The 16,413-nt window shown below is 37.9% G+C and overlaps 1 protein-coding gene across 18 annotated transcripts in view; it reads right to left on the reverse strand.

Moving 5' to 3' along the window:
* The window catches only part of MAGI1 (membrane associated guanylate kinase, WW and PDZ domain containing 1), a 613,664-nt gene that overhangs the window by 102,343 nt on the left and 494,908 nt on the right, over positions 1-16,413 (reverse strand). For all 18 annotated transcript variants that reach the window (XM_089919526.1, XM_089919525.1, XM_022572619.2 and 15 more), the window contains 2 exons: positions 10,635-10,836; positions 1,781-1,863 (listed from right to left, as the gene is read on the reverse strand). In XM_089919526.1, coding sequence (XP_089775652.1) covers positions 1,781-1,863; positions 10,635-10,836 — 285 coding nt within the window. The remainder of the gene's footprint in view (positions 1-1,780; positions 1,864-10,634; positions 10,837-16,413) is intronic.

Here is a 16,413-nt window from a genome sequence, read left to right on the forward strand (position 1 = left end):
GGAACAATATGGTGACCAACAATGTGATTCTTCTTTATGTCATGATAATAAAAAACAATTCAAGGCAGCTTTGTGGTAACTGGCAAGAGAAAAGGCAAATATGAGAACTGATACTTGTCACTGCGGTATAATCTGGTTATATACTTATAACATTTGTGTATAAAGGCACACAGACATACATATAGTTTCTAGCAGAAAAAGAATCCATGAATTCTAATGGTGAATGGACAATTACTAAGCATTTGGTATGAATACATACTTGTTCCAAAGGGAATAAAATTAACACCAATGACATGAATTCTAAGAACTAAAAATAACCAGCATTGTTAAGAAAAACATTCAGTAATTCTACTCAATGCTTTTACTCCGTTTTTCTCAGTAAAAGCTACTGGAGCCTTCTATTATCTATAAAATTATATTAACAGGCATTTTCATACATTCCCAGTATAATTATAATGGATACTGACATTGAAGATCTGTTGGTAATAAGAGGGCCTAAAATGGCTTCAAAATCATCAGGCATCAAATAAAGATTAAATTTTGTTGGAAGTATTTTATGTTCTGAACTTTGAAAACTGGTCACCTCTGTATTATATATTAAATAGAATATGTGAATAATCAGGACAGTCCATTATCCTTAAGCATGCAAAATAATGCAGCTCCCACGCCTGTTCTGTTTCTTCTTCAGGACTCAGCAACCGAAATAAAACAAGCCTCTCAGCTATGCCTCCTCAGTCAGAAGGATTTGTATTTCCAGTGGAAGTCACCCAGCTAAACATGAACACGCAATTCTATGTTCATTTCATGTAATCTGCGATCCACATACAGTCTGGAGTGTAAGGTTTTGACAGGATCATATTTTACGGGCTTACATTTTCAAACAAACCTCACATTTATACGGACATCAATTCTGCCCCATAGGATAAATTAATAAACTTTCACTATCTTACAGTAAAATGTGTATTCAAAATTATACTACTAATTCAAATGCCAGAAATCAATAATGAGTAGCAAAGCAAGCCATTTCCCTTTTAATTCGTTCATGTCAAAAAGCAATTTTGGTACAACTTAGGATAGACTGAAAGGGAACACATTTGTTCCATCTTAATTTTCTTTTCCTTTTGCAAAAGTAATTAGAAGTTCCAAAGCCTTGAAATAAACTTTTCTTTTTTATGATAGTAACTCTTATAGACAATTGATTCTTTTTTCTTTTAATTAACAGGGAGAGTGGGGCTCAGTCTCTTTTGTGGAAGAATAGACTTTCTAATATTTAGGATATACTCTAAGTCACACACAGACTCCCAATCACAACAAAATCTGCTTTCTTTATGCTGAACCTGGAGAAATAATCAAATTATGAAGTATGAAGAGTTCAAGAAAAGTTCCTGATTTATTTTTTCTCTAAGACTGTCACAATATATGATTAGCGTCCAATAAGTAAGTGATCAGAGCATCTTTGGTTTCTAAATTCCTAGAGACTTTCTAGAATTTTCTCCAAGTTCCTGAAGGCACAGGTTGCATCTACATTTGAATACTTTCTGACTGTGCTGAAGTTCTGTTTCTAACAGAGAAATGAGGATGCCTTTATGTTTAAACAAATCATTCTTTGAAAGCAATTTTGCTGATTTCTCTCCTGCTTTTGGAAACCATAGTGCACTTACTAGAAACTGGATTACCTTTCAAAAACCCATTGTTAGAAACCCAGTTGACCTTGCTACAACGCTTTAAAATTTGCATGTGTGAACAAGCCCCTTAAACCCAGACCTTCCTAGCTCCTTACCATCATCTTCACACTCTTCCAGAGGCTTCTGCTGCTTGTTCAGGCACCGAGGGTCTAACCAAGATGTTGTTTTTGTGTTATGGCTGAAATCCAGAAACAAAAACAAGAAATATGTTTGAAAAGAAAAAAAAAAAGTAAAAAGCTCAATGACAGAAGATTTAAACAGTCTTGAACATTTACTCTCTTCTACCGAAGAAAAGATACTGTCTAACAGCAAACTGAGGCCAGGAGAGAGCCCCGGTTTGGAATTATGAAATGGCTTGAAGAGGGTCTTAGGGAGGCTGCTTCCTTACTCTAAGACATCACCATTCCATCATGGAAAGCTTAAAATGTAATACCAGCTTTATTTTTGAAAACTGAGCTCCAAATCACACCCCTTGTCTATACGGCCTACTCTTGTCTAGGCTTATTTTAGTCTTCACATTTGTCAAAGAGCGCATTCCAATTTATTTTCAATTTGTCTATGACTTCAACGCTGGATGCTGGAATTCACAAAGAAGGCTGCTATTTCACTCGTTATATTACATAAGAATTCCCACGACTGTGTGAAACTACTTCAATTCATGCAAGTGGCTTGAAGCTGCTAAGACATATCATTCATCACAGTATCTTAAATTATGCTTCAGACATAGTGAAGGCAACCCCAAATTACCTATCACAAATCGAACCGAGACCAAGGAAAAGCTTGGAAAAGCTGCACATGTCACCCCACTTCCTTCTGGAGGGTCTAGCCCAACCGGAGAGGAAGTGTTTCAGTAGACACTGTTGCCCTTCAGTCATGTTAGAAATGCCAGGAGAATGACTGGGAGAATTGACCAGAAGCATATCTGGGACAAAATTCTGCTTGAGCAACCAGTCCACTCTATGCAAACTAAATAAGAGCAAAGAACTACAAGTCCAGTAGTTCAAGCTGCAAACCAGAAACAAAACATAGAAAATTAAAAAAAAAAAATTTTTTTTTCGAAGTTTAGGTTGTAAACTAAAATCTGAAGTTTTGGTTGTAAATACATTGAAAAAATTATCACAGTTTTTAATTTTAGATTCAAATCTTATTAATTGTTGGGAAAAAACTGAGGCTTAAGTGAAAAACAGAACGTGCAATTGTGTACAGACATTATCTCAACTGTGTTAGAAGAAAAAAACAGGGCTTCCCTGGTGGCGCAGTGGTTGGGAGCCCGCCTGCTGACCCAGGGGACGCGGGTTCATGCCCCGGTCCAGGAGGATCCCACGTGTCGCGGAGCGGCTGGGCCCGAGAGCCATGGCCACTGGGCCTGCACGTCCGGAGCCTGTGCTCCGCAACGGCAGAGGCTGCAACAGTGAGAGGCCCGTGTACCGCAAAAAAAAAAAAAAAAAAAAAAGAAAAAAGAAAAAACAAATGGAAGTTTAATACAGTTACAACTAGGATCACCAACAGCACTTATTTGTCCTCTTAGAACTATCATAATCTGTTATGTCATTTACATATAAATTACAATTTACTTAATCCTTACAAGAACTCTATGAGAGGAGCATTGTTCGTATTAAAGTGATTACTCCGCATTCTCCACATGGGAAAACTGAGGACAAAGATGTGAAGAAACCTGCCCAAGAACACCCTGTTGATGCATGGAATCAAACCCAGGGAGTCCCGCACTAGAACCCATGGTCTGCACTATTCCTACATAGTAGGAGTGCAAAAATGGTCACTGAGAGGAGGGAAGATTATGTGTGGTATTTTAAAAAACACTTTTTAATCTCAAGATAATTGTAGATTCACATGCAGTTATAAGAACAAACAAAGAGAGATTCCACATCCCCCCCTTACCCAGATGCCACCAAGGGTAACATCTTGCAAAACTATCGTACAAAGTCACAACCAGGATACTGACAGCCAGTCAACATATGGAACATTTCCATCATCACAGGATCTCTCATGTTGCCCTTTGATAGCCACACCCGGTTGCCTTACAACCCCTCCCTTTGAAATCCATTTTTAATCCCTGGCAACCACTAATCTGTTCTCCATGTCCATACTTCTGTCATATCAAAAATGTTATATAAATGAAATCATACAGTATGTAATCTTTGGGGACTTGCATTTTTCATTCAGCATAATTCCCCTCGAGATTGTTGCATACATCAAAAATCAATTCTTTTTACTGCTGAGTAGTATTCCATGGCATGAATGTACTACACTTTACCCACTGAAGGACATCTGGGTGGCTTCCAGTTTTTGGCTATTTGGAATAAATCTACTATAAACATTTATGCACAAGCTTTTGTGTGAATATAAGTGTTCACTCTTCTGGACAAATGTGCAATGGCTGGGCCGTATGGTAATTGCAATGTTTAGTTTAAGACACTGCCAAACTGTTTTCTGGAATACCACACAATTTTACATACACACCAGCAATGTGTGAGTGATACAGTTTCTCTGAAGCTTCACCATCATTTAGTGTTGTTACTATTTTTTATTTTAGCCATCCTAATAGCTATATATATACCTATGATATCTTTGTGGTTTTAATTTGCATTTCTCTAATGGCTAATGATGTTGAACATCTTTTCATGTGCTTATTTGCCACCCATATATCTTCCTCAGTAAAATGTCTGTTCATGTCTTTAGTTCATTTTCTAACTGGATTTTTTTTTTTAACTGTTGAGTTTTGAGAGTTCTTTATATATTCTAGATACCAGTCCATTTTGAGATGTGGGGTTTATAAATATTTTCTCCCTGTCTGTAGTTTGTCTTTTTGTTTTCTTAACAGTCTTCTGCAAAGCAAAAGTTTTCATTTTGGGGGCTTCCTTGGTGGCACAGTGGTTGAGAGTCCTCCTGCCGATGCAGGGGACACGGGTTCGTGCCACGGTCTGGGAGGATCCCACATGCCGCGGAGCGGCTGGGCCCGTGAGCCATGGCCGCTGGGCCTGCGCGTCCGGAGCCTGTGCCCCGCAATGGGAGAGGCCACAGCAGTGAGAGGCCCGCGTACAGCAAAAAAAAAAAAGTTTTCATTTTGATGAAGCTGAATTGATCAATTATTCCTTTTAGGATCATGTTTTTGATGTCAAGTCAAAGAACCCCTTGCCTATTACTAGGTCTCAAAGATTTTCTATGTTTTTTTTCCCCCCTAAAAGTTCTATTACTTTACATTTTGTACTTTATGATGATCTATTCTGAGTTAATTTTTTTCTAAGGCATGAGGTTTAGGTTGAGGTTAATTTATTTGCTTCTGGCTATACACTTGCTCCAGCACCATTTTATTGAAAAGGCGATCTTCCTTACATTGAATTGCTTTTGCATTCTTTGTTGAAAATCGGTTGGACACATTTGTGGGCCTGTTTCTGGGTTCCATTGATCTATGTGTCTATTTCTTCATCAATACCACACAGCCTTTATTACTGTGGCTAGTTAATAAGCCTTGATATAGGCCAGACTGATTACTGTGACTTCATTCTTCTTTTCCAAAACTGTTTAACCTATTCTAGTTCCTTTGCCTTTCTATATAAATTTTAGAATACACTTGTCTATACTAACAAAAAGCCTCACTGAGATTTCCACAGGATTTATATTAAACCTGTACACATATTTGGGGAGAACTGACATCTTCACTATACCAATTCTGAGTCTTTCAATCCATGAATAGAGTGGGTCTCTCCATTTATTTAGACTTTCTTTGATTTCTTTCATCAGTATCTTGTAGTTTACGGCATACAAAATCCTATACATGTTTCATTAGATTTATACCTAAGTGGCATTTTTTTAAAGTAAATGTGAATTACATCTTCCTTTGAATTGTGTTGTCTGCTTGTTCATGGTTAGTATATAGATATACAACTGATGCTTGTATGCTTATCTTTTATCTTGCTGAACTCATTGATTCTAGAACTGTCTTGTACATTTCTGCTGATTTTCTAGATAGATAATCAATCTGTGTGTCTTTTCTTTCCTTTTATTTAGGGCTAGAATTACAGTAAAATGTTGAATAAGAGTGGTAAGAGATAATATCCTTGGCTTATTCACCATCTTGCAGGGAAAGTTTTTTGTATTTCACCAGTAAGTATAATGTTAGCTATAGGTTTTTTATAGATGTTCTTTATGAAGTCAAGAAATTCCCCTATGTTCTTATTTTCCTGAGAAATTTTTATCATGAATGAGTGAGTTCTGTCAAATACTTTGTGTCAATGAAAAAGATCATGTGATTTTTTTTTTTTTCCTTTACTGGGGTCTTAATATGGTGGATTACATTGATTAATTTTTCAAATACTGAACCAGTCTTGTATCCCTGGAATAATTCCCACTTGGGCATGGTGTATAATTTTTTTTTCTGTATTATTGATTACTGTTTGCTAATATTCTGTTATAGGTTTTTGCATCTATATTCAAGAGGATATTGCTCTGCAGTTTTCTTTTCTTTTTTTTTCGTGGACTATCCTTGTTTGATTTTGGTAACAACATAATACTAGCTTCTTAAACATAATTGGGAAGTGTTCCTCCTCTTCTATTTTCAGGAAGAAATTGTGTAGAAATTTAATTATTCTTTGAATGGTTCTCCAGTGAAATCACCTGGTTTCTAGAATTTTCTTTTTCAAGAGTTTTTAAATTATAAATTCATTAGGGCTATTTAAATTACCTATTCCATATTGGACGAGTTGTGGTAGATCATGCTTCTCAAAGAATTTGGTCTATTTCATCTAAGTTGTCAAGTTTATATGTCAAAACTTTCTGACAGCATTTTCGCATCTTTCTGATGTCTTCAGGGTCTGCAGTAATTCTTTGTTTAAATTTTAATATTGGTAATTCACACCTTCTCTAATTTTTTCTTTGTCAATCTTGCTAGAGGTTCTTCAATTTTATTAATCTTTTTGAAGAATCAGCTGGTTGTTTCATTGATTATCTCTGCTGTTTTTGATTTCATTAATTTCTGCCCTTTATTGTTTCCTTCTACTTATTTCACATTTAATTTGCTTTTCTTTTCTAAGCTCTTAAATTGGGGGCTCAGATTGTTGATTAGAGACTTCTCCTCTTTTCTAATATATATGTGTAGTGCTATAAATTTACCTCTCATCACTCCTTTGGCTGTATCCCACCCAAGAGGGTGAGGAGTTCCTTGTTACTACTGGGTAGAGATGGGAGTTCCAGCTCCACACTAGGGCTCTTCTGACACCAGCTTGGCTGGGAGGGGTAGGAGTGCCTTATTACTGTTCCCACTAACTCTCTGAGGAGGCTGGGGGCCACTTTACCACTGGTGGTAAAAATGCTGACTCTTCACCAAACCTCCTCTGCCACTACCCCAGTGGGGAGAGAGGCTGCCTTGTTACTGCCATGTCAGGATGGGCATCCAGGCTCCCCCAACGTGGTCTCCATTAAACTTAGATGAAGAAAGGGGGAGTGCTCATTACTGCCGGGCTACAAACTCCCAGTTATCTTCTGAGGCTTTTTGGACACCACACTTGCAGGGAGGTTTGAGATCCTAGTTACATCCTGTGAAGGGTAGAGGACTAGGCTTCTCACTGATCTTTGCTGGTAGAGGTGGGAGCACAGGCTTTTGTGTCTTGTTGGCTGAAGCCCAGCAGTTATTCAATAAAAGCTTCCTGCCTTGCAGGATACCCTTCCTGGTCCTCTGGCTAGAGAGAGTAGGCTTTTATGAGGGCTTTGTTTTTTGGTCTCCACTTGTTGGTGTTTCTGAATTACTAGCTTCTTCAGCTCCAAGTCTGGGTTATATGAGGTAAAATGAAAACTCAGGGAACTCACCACCTGTCATTTCTGTGATCCCAAGTTCCCCAGCCAGTCTGCCTTATTTTTATCTCCTTTCGAAGTCTTATGTCCGTTTTCTTTATAATATCCAGAGTTTGTAAGTCCATGCTTACTTTTTTAATGTTCTAAAATTCCAGTATTTCTTAGATTTCCCATAAACTGTAAAGCTAACATAGACACATATAAGTAAAACAAGGTAGATCTGATTCTATAGAAATTTAAATTGCTATTCAATGTAAGATACTCTAAGATGAAGTTCTTCAGAATGAAGGACACCCGAAAACTCATTAACCAGGATATATAATTTAGGCTAAAATAAAAATGTTATGTATCTAATAATTTAATACCTACAGAATTTGATAGCTGCAGACCAAGTCACAGAGTTGTCATAATAAGCCATACTTTTGCATAAATTTTCTATTAAACATTAGACCAATGAAGATTGGCCTGGCACTGGTTAAAAGCTAAATTAGGTTATGAAAAGTGAGCAAATCACTGTACTCTCCTATAAATCAGCCACAGTCTTAGGTCTTTACTAACCATTTTTACTAAGCACAGTCCTCACTAACCATCAAAATAACCAACTTTCTTTTTTCAAATTCATCAAGTCAGTCATGAGCAAAACTATCGATACATTCTTTTTTTTTATAAGTTTATTTTATTTATTTTTAATTTTTGGCTGCGTTGGATCTTCGTTGCTGCGCGCAGGCTTTCTCTAGTTGTGGTGAGCAGGGGCTACCCTTCGTTGCAGTGTGCGGTGCATGGGCTTCTCACTGCGGTGGCTTCTCCTGTTGCAGAGCATGGGCTCTATGTGCACAGGCTTCAGTAGTTGCAGTGTGTGGGCTTCAGTAGTTGTGGCACGAGGGCTCGGTGGTTGTGGCTCATAGGCTCTAGAGCGCCGGCTCAGTAGTCGTGGCACACGGGCTTAGCTGCTCCGTGGCATGTGGGATCTTCCCGGACCAGGGCCCGAACCTGTGTCCCTTGCATTGGCAAGCAGATTCTTAACCACTGGGCCACCAGGGAAGACCCTATTGATACATTCTTTTCTAAAAATTTGAGTTTCACATATTACTCTGTATTAGGAATTCCTCTGTTATACTTTCCTTTGCTCAACGTAATTTTTCCTTACTAATGGACATAACTTTAAAGGCAATTTATTGCAAAAGCTAAGTACAAAATTCTAAGCTTATAGGTAACATCCATTTTTATAACATTTAAACTCCTCTGTGGTAACCAAATGATGATAAAAATGGTAACAGTAACAATAATGCTCAGTAATTAATACTAGTCCACGCTTTACATCCATTACCTCATCTAACTCTCACGAAAATCTGGCAGGGTAGGCATGATCCACAACATTCATGTCCTTCTACACACAGGGAAAACTGAGATGCAGAGAGGCAAACTCAAGTTCCCAAGATCATACAAATAGTAAGGGGTAGAAACAACATGAGTTTTTTAGGGGAGCTCTTAACCACTATATTTCCCTAACTCCTAGGAAAAGACTTCATCATCCACCCCTGTCTGCAATAAGCATTCGTCATGAACATGAAGACAGAAATATGGACTGTCCCCTCCTTCTGGTTGGAAAATAACCCAGGAGGTATAGTTCACTCATCTCCGATTTCCTAGGTTAGTTCTGAAAGAGGGTGTTACGAGACCCAAGCCTTTTCCCTCACTCCCATGTCCTTAGGAAAATTATACTTTCTTACCCTTGCTGATTTTTCTAATTACAAAATATATGCTAGAATATTATTTGAGTGGAAATATATATTCAAACCCCACAGACATGTATAATGTAATTAAGAAAATAAATTCTTTAAATTCCTTACTTAACTCAAACTCAAGTGTTAATAGATACTTCCAGAATTTTTCTAGACATAGAACTCTATCTACATATTCACGGAAAACAAATATACACATATAATAACACAGCAGATATGTGTATATGCCCATATATTTTACAAAGGTGAGACACTTCATATGTTATTCAAAAATGTCCTTTGTTATTGTTCCCTGAACAGCAGATCTTCAACATTAATCTATTGGGTTGGCCAAAAAAGTTCTTTCGGGTTTTTCTATAACATCTTATGGAAAAACCCAAATGAACTTTTTGGCCAACACGCAGTATTTGAGAAGAACAGACTTACCTATGTTTTTAATTATTTTATAGATTAATTGATCATTTTGTTTTTCTTTTTTATGGTACATAAAACTATGGTGAATCTTAATAGGGAATCTCAACAATAGAGCCAAAGTACAACACTTAAGAAATTGAGTATTGGTTAAGAAATTACATTATCTTAGATTTTCTAGAATGGTTTCAGTTTTATGTAATTTTTTCCTTTCCAGTACAGGTTATTTGTTAAATATTTAACTATATAATATTAAGTTTTTAATTTTGAAAGACTTTTCACATCTCTATATTCTCAAACTTCAATCCTTATACCTTGCACCATGCAAAAAAATTAACTTAAAATGGATCACAGACCTAAATGTAGACTATACAACTTCTAAAAGAAATACAGCAGAAAAAGACTGCATTTTGACTTTGAGTTAGGCCAAGATTTCTTAGCTTCTACACTAAAAACACAATCCACAAGGGGAAAAAAAAAGTAATAAATTAGACTTCATAAAAATTAAGAACTTCTGGCTCTTCAAAAGACACAGTTAAGACAATGGAAAGAAAAGCCAGACTTGGACAAAATGTTTGCAAATCACACATATAATAAAGGAATTGTATCCAGAATATATGAAGAACTCAAAAAAAAAAAAGGAAACTACAACCCAATTAAGAAAAAATAAGCAAAGGATTTATATATTCTAAGCAGCTAGATATATTCTTCATATATAATACCATAATTTATATATACACCATAGTTTAGTTGTCTAACTCTTTAGGGAAATTATTAATCTTATGCTTCCTCCAGCTCTTCAGTTTCAATGATTAGGATGCTATGCTAATTGCTTTTTTGTACAAGGCTTGTTAAATCGTAGGAGAGAAGACCATCAGCACACGATCAGTCCTTTTACAATAAATTTACGTCAGTAGCTGCTAGAGAAAGAGAAAGAAGGGAAATGGAGAAAGAGAGAGAGATTCAGGTAGAAATAATGGTACTTTACTCTATAAAATAGACTTCTCCGTTTTCGGTATAGGCCATCTCCCAGTTTTCAGGTAGAGGACCTAAATTATCCTCTGCAGAAAGAGGTAGGTATTGAGGGAACTTCTGAGAAGGGTCCGTGATGGGAGCAGCGATGATGCTACTATTGACAGGCGGGAGCGTTGCTTCTTGAAGACTGTGCTCTTCTTGGTCACCAGAATCGGCTGTTTAATCATGGGGAGAGAAAAAAAACCATCGTCAATCATACCCCCCCAAAAAAAAACAAAAAACAAACAAACAAAAAAAAATCATACACCAAACTGAGGTGCTCACTACTGTGGGCATCTATATTCTTAAAAGCCTTCATCCTTTCCTAATTGCTGGACATCGACTATACTGTTTTATTTAGATGAAACTTCTTTTAATTGAAAACATCAAAATGATGAATCAACTTTATTTTACTGAAAAAGAAAGAAGGGAAAAACATGCTCAAATAATGAATTGCTCACAATCTTGGAAATATCAAAGAAGAAACACATTCATGACTCAAACCCTCAAGTCCCTTAAACTAAGAAGGCCATCAGGTCACAGACTGAGCTGCACTCTCATCCCGTAGGTATCATTTGGTTTCATGACTGAAGAGGACTTTTGGAGGCAAGAAAAAAATCAATTCCAAAAAGTTTAGAATATAAAGACAGCTCTACCACTGAGTCAGATTCTAGCCTCCTTGGGAAAAGTGAGGAGAATGTTACTGTGAAAACCAGGACAGTTACCTCCAGAACAGTATTGTGTTGGTGGACTGCTTTGACTTGAGTCCTGAAGGCTCTAAGTACCTGAGTCTCCTTGCCTTCTTATTAACTAGAAACATCAAGAGGTGATGTCATCGAAGTCTCCACAAACGGCATTGTTGACATTCTCAATCTCCATGGGGCTTTAAAACATATTAATCTGGGGATGTAGTCATTTTCTATCTCCCACAGTAATTCTCCTGCAGACATTTCTGATTTACTCAAAGCAGACTGAGGAATAATAAAAGGCTGTTTTCAAATCTTCCCCCGATCAATAGCTCCCAACAACACACATGAGAATAAAGGTAATCCAAAAGTTGGCTAGAGGACATGTCAAGCCTATTAAATAACAACCTCCACCAAAAATCCACCGCCGTTGACGAGGCCGAGTGGCCTTTCCCTGCCTTGCATCTATCCCCTCGTCTTCTGGTACAACCGCTCAGATCTCCATTTGGAAATCATCTCCTCCATTCAAGGTCCATGTGGTCCAGGTGGGGACTGACTTATACCCACTCCAAGTTCATGCAGTGGGCCCAAGTCACACCCATATCACTCTTGCCTTTATGACTGGATCAAGCACATGGTCCAAGGCAAACTAATGTAGGCATGGAAGTGCTTTCTGGAACTATCAAGCAAGAGGTAGCCTCTTGATGCTGAAGTTACTAAGCTGATAGATTCCCATGTTGTAAAGCTTGGCAAGACTTGTCTGAAAATTAAACTCATGTAGAGGAAAGCAGAGATGAAATACAGAGAAAGTCACCTAATACCCCTGATGAAGCCTCTCTGATTTCATGTACTCCTGGCCTCTTCAATTGCTTGATCTCCTAAATTCCCTTTCCTGCTGAAACCGATTTGAGTTGATTTTGCAATTTGCACCGATGAGTGCAGGTTAATACAACAACTATAAGTTTGAAGGAAAAAGGGGAAATTAGGCCACTATGGAAGAAAATTTTTGAAATTACTAATCAATAGCAAAAATTCAAAACATGGCAAGAATTAAGAGATTCACCCTTAATTCTCTAGGAGCCAAAATGTATTCATTTCTGGTACATCATTGGAAGGTACCCTTCTTAAGCTTATGTGTATGTAAGAATCACCTGGAGAGATTTTTGTTTGTTTGTTTTGTTTTGTTTAATATTTATTTATTTATTTGGTTGCACCAGGTCTTAGATGTGGCATGGGGGCTCCTTAGTTGCTGCTCGCCGGCTCCTTAGCTGCAGCATGTGGGCTCCTTAGTTGTGGCATGTGAACTCCTAGTTGCAGCATGCGTGTGGGATCTAATTCCCTGACCAGGGACGAACCCAGGCCCCCTGCATTGGGCATGTGGAGTCAACCACTGTACTACCAGTGAAGTCCATGCAGAGATTGCTAAAATGCAGACATGGCTCCCTACTTCAGACAACAGATTTGGAATTAGGTTCAAAAACGTGTATTTTGAGAGCACCCAGGTGATGGAGATTCAAGTACAAGCATTACACTTTGAAGACAGAGATACAAAAATTGCTCAACAACAAAAAAATCACTAGAACCTTGAGCTTCTAGGAGGGGTTTTGCTCAGCTGGCAATGTGACAGGGTACGGTGCAGCCTCGGGGTACAAATTCCTATGACCACTGATGCCAGGTCGGAGACACAAATGATGTATGTCTAGAACACTGGAGAGGGTGTATCCTTTCTGAAAGGAGCAGAGAACTCAGCGCCAGACAATTAGCATCCCGGGGAAAACTGTACTCAGGGTTTCCGGATTTCTGATTTTTTCAAGAGAAGGTGGAAATCTATATTTTTATGCAAAACCTTCTAATTTTCCAATCCTAATTCCTTTTAAAACTAAAGTGGTGTAGCACAAGCAAGAAAATGAAAGATAGTGATTATAAGCACTGACTCTGAAGCCAGCATGCTTGAGTTTGAATGCTGGCTTTACTCTTGGCTAACTTGGGAAACACACTCAACCTCTATGTGCCTTAGTTTCCTTATCTGTAAAGTGGGGATAATAACAGTACTTACCTCATAAGGTTGTGGGGAGGACTAGTTTATGTAAAGCACTCAGTACAGTAAACATCATCTTATTCATTAAAGTTGTTATTATTAATTTTTGTTTGCAGGTCAGAGCTGGTCCTCAGGCTGCCAATTCATTACAGATAGGCAGAAAAAGGATGGATTTGACAGCAAACCACAGAACAAATCATAGTGTGCCTATTTCTAACTGTGTGACTTTAGAAGAGACTTTACCTTTCTGAGCATTTGTTTCCTCATCTGTAAAATGGGCATAACACACACACCACAAAAAGGGAACTACATGAAAAACGCCTGCAAAAGTGCCTGGAGCTCAGTGAGTGCTCAACAGAGCTCAGGACTTGGATGTGCTACTGGAAACACCAAGGGTCGAGGTCAGTGATCATCTATTAATATGATATTTAAGAGTCAGAGAAGTGCTGGGACAATAGTAGACATTCCAATAATTTTACTGAAACATTTTAATTAACCTATTTTAATAGAAACTGGATGTAAAAGGAAAAGGGTGGTGGCCACAGGTGGGCCGCTAAATATGAAAAGAGAAACAACTTGGTTTAATCCTGAAGGTACAGGATTCATGGAAAGGGGAGGGGAAGAAGGGGGGAGGAAAAAGTCCTGCCGGTACTTCAAAACCTCGACTACATGAAGGGAATATTAGCTCACTGAAAAAATATATATGTAATTTTAATTTACTAGAGAAATAAGAAATCCCTCCAGCAACTAGACCTTATTTTAAATTATCCAAATATATTTTATTTTACGTTTTCAGTGTCTTCTTTAAAAAAAAAGCTTTATTTACATATGATTGACATACAAAAAGCTATAGATATTAATTTTTCAGCTTTACTGAGGTATAATTGACAAAGCTGTAAGATATTTAAAATTCACATTGTGATGATTTGATACACATGTACATTGTCAGAGAATTCCTCCCATCTGGTTAATTGTTTAAAAAAGGTGATAGATATTTAATGTATACAACTTGATATGTTTGGTTTTCTGTTTCTTCCTTCTAGTTCGGGAGAACCTTAAAACAATCTCATTCTCTGAAAGAAAATCAGAAGTCCAAAAATGAGAGATTGGGGCACACATAGGGCAGATTCCAAAATTTCATAGTCCTAATCATGGCTTTGACTTTACACATGCTCTGACTTCAAAAACTCTTTCCTTTAATTTACCAAACATTTAAGAGCATTGCTATCACTCTCTTACTAAAGATTGCCAATGCATCCAAAGAGGACAGGTAGAATGAATTACTGGAACACAGACTGCGTAAGCAAACAGGAGGCTGGATTCTTGCATTGTCTAGTGAGCTTATTAACACACACTATTCCTCAGTGTTCTCATCTGCAAAATGGGGAAGATAATACTTGGGCTGCCTATCACGATCTCCAGGAGGCTTACAGGATACCTGTGAAAATGATTCATAACCGTAAATGAACATGCAAAACATGTTCATTCACGGTAAATCAGAAGCTTCCCAGCATTTACATACACTGACACACTTGGGAGCATCTGAAGGTGACTCTGACAACATGAGCTCATGTCAAATATACATTCTGGAGCTTATTTTAAATTACACACGCATTCAGATTTATGTGGTTCCCTCACTGTGTACATAACCAGTCAAAACCTTTGAGGCTACAAAGGGCTAATAAACTTGACTTAAAACACGAATGACACAGTGGATGAGCCACGCAGATTCTGGAGTCAGACTTTTTGGGCTAAAATGACAGCTTTCGTCCTCACTGCCTTTGCGATACTGGACAAGCAATTAGACCTCCCTAGTATATGCATGAGAGCTTAGCAAAGTGCCTGCCACAGAGCACTGGGGAACCATTAGCTCTTTTGGTAATATCATTATCTCTTGACATTCCAAAGCAATATCTTACCATTAACTGCTAATGAAAAAGAAGCATCAGCAGTCTAATGTGCAACAATAGGGAGGCTGTTGGGAAAACAAGCTTAGGAACACAATTAAATAACATTTTTGGTGTCTCTTAGAGGTGGTTAATGGATGGATCAGCAACTTTTTAGTTGCGGTGGTTTGTTATATATTTTTCAAGTTGTCTATAATGAATAAAATACTTTCACAAATGTTTTAATTTATTTGTATAAATAACTGTGTGCTTTGCCGAACAGTGTAAGTCTACCTTCATGAAGCACAAATTAACAGTGTTCTCTCTCCAGGGCCTCCTTTAGGTCTGTAATTTGGGCATAACTTGTAGGAGACTGTCCTACTGCCTTGTGTTCAATAGTCAAGTTCTACGGTGAGAATCTGGGAGGACTTCTCATTACTCAGCTCCTGCCTCCATCTTTGGTTGCAGAAAGGAAGGAAGGAAGGAAGGCAGAAGCGACCTCCCCAGGATGCTCCTGGCCTTCAACTCCCTGCTCTTTTATCAGCAGATAGTGCTAATGTTATTTAGGCATTTTGTGTCCCTTTCAAAAGAACCAAGTAGAAGTCAGCTGAGATCGTACCAAGAGCCTGTTATTAAAAATATCCTGGTAAATATCATTTTAAATAGCTCCACAGTGTTTGTACATTTGAATCTGACACTCATGCCTCTATCACAAATGGCTCAACCAGGAGTCAAGACTTCATTATGGTACTGCCAACTCTGTGCTCGAAGCAGCTGGTGGATTGCTACTTAAAGAGGTTCGGAGCGCAAGATGCCTTGACACAGCTAGCTTGATACACATATCACAGACTGGGTAGTCTCAATTATTTGAAAGAATTCACATGAGTCAGGGTATGACATGTTGTCAGCTGTCATACTTGTAGTTTGGTAAGTGAGGAGGCATTTATTCAAAATATCCCTTCCGAACTGAAGATACCCTATCACTTGTATATCTCAGAATCAAGTCTCTCTCCATGCATCCCATCAGGCGCCACTTGGCTTTCTTTTTTTGCGCAGAAACTAATGATCAGACTGCCTTTAGCAATGATGACCCAGGCCCAGGTGGTTTTTTTTTTTTTTTTTTTTCCCCAACACCAGGAGTTC

This window comes from Delphinapterus leucas, chromosome 10 (assembly GCF_059928025.1).
Source record: "Delphinapterus leucas isolate spDelLeu-1000000601 "Yukka" chromosome 10, BTC_Dleu_Yukka2, whole genome shotgun sequence".
Classification (NCBI taxonomy): Eukaryota; Metazoa; Chordata; class Mammalia; order Artiodactyla; family Monodontidae; genus Delphinapterus; species Delphinapterus leucas.